At 30.3% G+C, this 4,268-nt stretch overlaps 1 protein-coding gene across 1 annotated transcript; it reads left to right on the forward strand.

The window, feature by feature from the left end:
• The first annotated feature begins 436 nt into the window (after positions 1–436).
• LOC114190448 (acyl carrier protein 1, chloroplastic-like) lies at positions 437–3,093 on the forward strand. The gene is made up of 4 exons (XM_028079335.1): positions 437–634; positions 1,427–1,537; positions 2,446–2,568; positions 2,686–3,093. Exons 1-4 carry the CDS (start codon positions 572–574, stop codon positions 2,812–2,814), a joined length of 426 nt encoding a protein of 141 aa, XP_027935136.1. The 5' UTR covers positions 437–571; the 3' UTR covers positions 2,815–3,093.
• Positions 3,094–4,268: the final 1,175 nt, after the last annotated feature.

The raw sequence follows: 4,268 nt of genomic DNA on the forward strand, positions 1-4,268 counted from the left end.
GTTATTTAATATAATGATAATTAGTTCTTTAATATTTTTATATTTTCAAATTTATTATTTAAATATTATATATAATTTTACATTGTTATAATTTTTAAATATAATTATTTAAATAAATTATTTATTTAGATATACTAATTTTATACTTATTTTCTTAATCAAATTAAACATAAAAATAAAAAAATAAGATGATACGTAGGGTCCCAATCTAGTTATAAATCTTATGGGATTGCATTTGAAACTCAATAACTGTGTATATATCTTCTCAAGGAACTGATCTTAGTAGTACTAGTAAGGTAAGTGATTTTGATGGGCTTCATTTGTCCTGATATATATTCTGGCCCAACAAGTTTGGGCTCAAATATGACTCAAACAAGAGTCGAAAGGACCATTTCAGTCTAAAGATAGGTCCGAGTTGGAAGGTGGAGAGAGTCAAGAATCAAAACAGTACCGAAGGCAGCGCAAGGAGGGAGCTATTTATTCTTTCTTTAACACTCTTCACTTCACTATTCACACTCTTCGCCACCTTCTCAACTCTTTCAATTCTTTTCGCATACTCGCACCCACCTCCATGGCAACCAACACGTTTAACGGAGGATCACTTTCCGCACGTCTCCAGTTCAATCAGAGATTGGTATCGTTTTCGATTTTCGTTTGATCTCTTTGAATTTTTTTTTTTCATTATAATAGTTATTCTGCGTTTTGCTTTATTCTTCGTTTTTCTAGTGAGTGTTGGAACTGTGGATTCTCGGGCTTATGCGTTGTTTGTTATTGTTACGTGAAAAGTTTTGTTATGAATGTTTTGTTATGAAGTGTGTTCCACTTCGGCTGAGTTTCTTGTTTTACGATTCCTGTTTGACGGAGGGGACGAGTTTCTTGTTTTACGATTCCTTGTTTGACGAAGGGTAACGCGTGATGATCTTGATTGATATTTTTTACTATTTGTCTTTATTTTGTCAAATATTTTGCATTTGATTATACGGCTATAATAACTACTAAGTGAGTTCGTATTTGCGCATACATTTGTTTGTGTAAATTCTGGTTGATTTCATAATTGATATTTTGTGTTGTTTTGTCATTTGGAAAACCGTTACACATGAAATTATCATCTATTAAACGATAAAGCCTGCTCAGAAGTGTTTAGTGCTGGTAGTATTTGTTATGTTCTAAGGACATGGATGGTAAAGCTGTATCATATTTCCTTCCCCAGTATTGTTAGTGAAGATTTAAACTGAAGTTGAAAATCTTAGATCAGAATATATAAAATGCTTTATATATTGTTTTCCCACGTCTGAACAACTCCAATGATTTTAAGTAATAGTTCATATAGTTACTCCATTATTTAGTAAGGCAGAGTTGTTTCTTGTTCTGTTTCGTTATTTTGTATTCGTTCTTTAATGAATTTTCTTTGATGCTTATTGAACAGACATTTAATGCAGTTCCTAGTCCGAGGTTTAGCTCAATTTCAAGCTATGGGAGGAGGAATGTTTCTTTTAGCTCGAAGCCGCGCTCAACTTGCATTCGGGTTTCCTGTGCTGTATGTTATTATTATTTCTTCGGCTTTGGTTTCACCTCATGAAGTCACACTGTTTGAATACAGATAATTTGTGCGGGAAAATATGAAATTTTATATTTATGGAAATTTAAAAGTTAAACCCAAAACTGAAATGATACACATTTTAAGATTTTTCTATCATCTCAAAGGGGAGTAGACAAAATATTTACATAGAAGCGGTTTGATCAACTGCATTTAAGCAATTGTTAAAACAAACTTAACTGCAGAATAGTTTGGATGAGTTGAACGCTCCGAATGGTTCTACACTGATTTTTAACTGTTTGACCTATTCTCTTGTAACATCTTATCTTAAAATATACATTTCAATCTTATAAGCTACAATTCACTTCACACATTTGGGTTTGGGGACAGTGGTTCATTTTCTTTTGTTGTGCTTTCACGAGTTTATTTTTATAATGTACTTTAGTTCGGTATTAGTTTCGCTAAGTTGTAGCTTTTGATTTTAGTTTTTTGAACTACATTGTTTTGTATGATTAGAATTTTAGAAATGGATTTATCTAGCGAAACTAAAGTGTGCACAACCTTTGCATACTGCTGATTTTCACACAAATTTAGCTGTGAAAATTGTTTTGGCCTTTATATTAAACAATATTCATAATTCTTCAATCTTGTGTTTTATAGAATTTCAAGAAGCTTTGAGAGACATTTCTATGCTGACAATTTGGCACTAGTCTAACTATATATAGATGGTTCAGTATTTAACATGGGTGGGAGTATGAGTATGCATAACTGTTTAATTATTCAATGCACACTTCAATAACGTGGGATGTGTAAGAAAGTTCCAGAATTCCTTTTTTACTGAATAATACTTTTTTGTCTCTTCCATGTGCTTAATGTTTTCATGCTTATATGTCGAATTCATTACGCAGGCTAAACCGGAGACAGTACAAAAGGTGTGCAAAATAGTGAAGAACCAGCTGGCTCTACCAGATGACTCTACAGTCACCGGAGAGTCAACATTCGCAGCTCTTGGAGCTGATTCACTTGACACTGTAAATAACATCTTGCCATAACTTCTTCCATTCAATACTCCTTGGATTTAATTTCGCAAACCTGATCATGATTTAATACACATCATTTGATTGTTGTGATTTACTTGTACTCCTTAGGTTGAGATCGTGATGGGGCTTGAGGAGGAATTTGGTATCAGTGTAGAAGAAGATAGTGCACAGAGCATCTCAACGGTTCAGGATGCTGCAGATCTTATCGAGGAGATCATCAGTAAACAGAGTCCTTAGTAAACATGATAAAAAAACATCTCTTGTAGGCATTCATAGTTTTCCATTGTAGTATTTGTAGTATGGGGTAATTGATTAAGTGTTTTATCTGCATATTCTACTTGTTAAGCCTGGTTTAGGTTTGAAAAAAAAATAAAAAATTGCGGGGCGAAATTGTGTGAAGAGTGTGGTTTTCACATTTGACGATTTCAGTGGACGGTATGCCTTTGTAATAATTACGATAAATAATTAGCTGTCCGAATCAGGAGTCCTAGTTTTGCTTAAAATTTTATCTTTGAATTTTTAGACGTTTGTATTCTGTTTTTAATAGCTATTTTAAGGTTTGCGAAAGAAGCTGGAGACGAGTAAGGTAGAATCCATCTACATTGTACCTTTTGCTCCTTTTAAAAATTTGTGAACTTTGGTATTGGAATTCGAATTAGAAAAGGGAAACTTTCACCCGAGATACATATCAGCTGCATACGATTTTTTTTTTTTAAGTAAGAAATGTTATTTTTTTGTTATGGTTTGAATTCATAGAGCAGTTAGTTAATAGTGTGTTCAGTAGAATGTAAGGGAGATATTAATTTTGTGTTTGATAGTTTGTATTCTTTTTTCTATTTTTCTCTTTTTATTAAATCAGGCAAATTACAGAAGTTTAAAATTTTTTTGTTTCGAACTTATTTCTATTCTATTATAGATCTTTACATTGAATTTCATTTTTTATTTTTTTATCTATCTATTTTTTATTTTGAAAAAGTTGAAGTTTATAAATGGATATTAATTTTCATGAAAAATTTATTTTATTTTATTATTTAAATTGTTTTCCCTTGATTTATTTTATTTTTTCTTAGTACATGTTAGCAATAGCAATAATTATTTGATTCAACTCAAATATTTTATAGTCTACATCGTGGGGAATTTAAAAACATATTCACCACAAACAATGACTCGGTCTGGAATCTAGTTTTGTTTTGTTTTAACAATAAATTAATTATAACTAATTATAGTTAATAGTAAAGTATAAAAAATACTAAGAGATATCAGACATCTAAACGTTAACAAAAAACCAAAGCACGTGTCTCCGGTTAGAAAGCAAATGTTATTTTATTATAGTTCTAACTACTATAGTGAAATTTCAATACAGTGCGACATAATAACTAAAAAATAATATACTAAATTACTTCAATTATAAAATTTAACATTTTTTTACATTTGATAATTATTATATTCCATTACAGCATGGAAACATGAATAAATAACGTGAAACAAAAATACTATAATTATACAACACTCATAAAACAAATAAATATTATAAACTAATTGTTTAGTAGTGTACATATGATAATCATGTTATTTTTTTCTTATCATTTTTATCAATCATAAAAAATAGAATATTTAAATAATGTATATGTTACATATTATTTTAAAAGGGAAACGTTTTGGATATTCTTAACTGAGATTATTTTGACTAA

The sequence above is a fragment of the Vigna unguiculata genome, chromosome 7 (genome assembly GCF_004118075.2).
Source record: "Vigna unguiculata cultivar IT97K-499-35 chromosome 7, ASM411807v1, whole genome shotgun sequence".
NCBI classification, from domain to species: Eukaryota; Viridiplantae; Streptophyta; class Magnoliopsida; order Fabales; family Fabaceae; genus Vigna; species Vigna unguiculata.

Coding starts and splice junctions, on each gene's coding strand:
- LOC114190448 (XM_028079335.1), top strand. CDS start 572: ATGGCAACCAACACGTTTAACGGAGGATCACTTTCCGCACGTCTCCAG. Junction 1,538..2,445: donor GCATTCGGGTTTCCTGTGCT/GTATGTTATTAT, acceptor TTCATTACGCAG/GCTAAACCGGAGACAGTACA. Junction 2,569..2,685: donor GAGCTGATTCACTTGACACT/GTAAATAACATC, acceptor TGTACTCCTTAG/GTTGAGATCGTGATGGGGCT.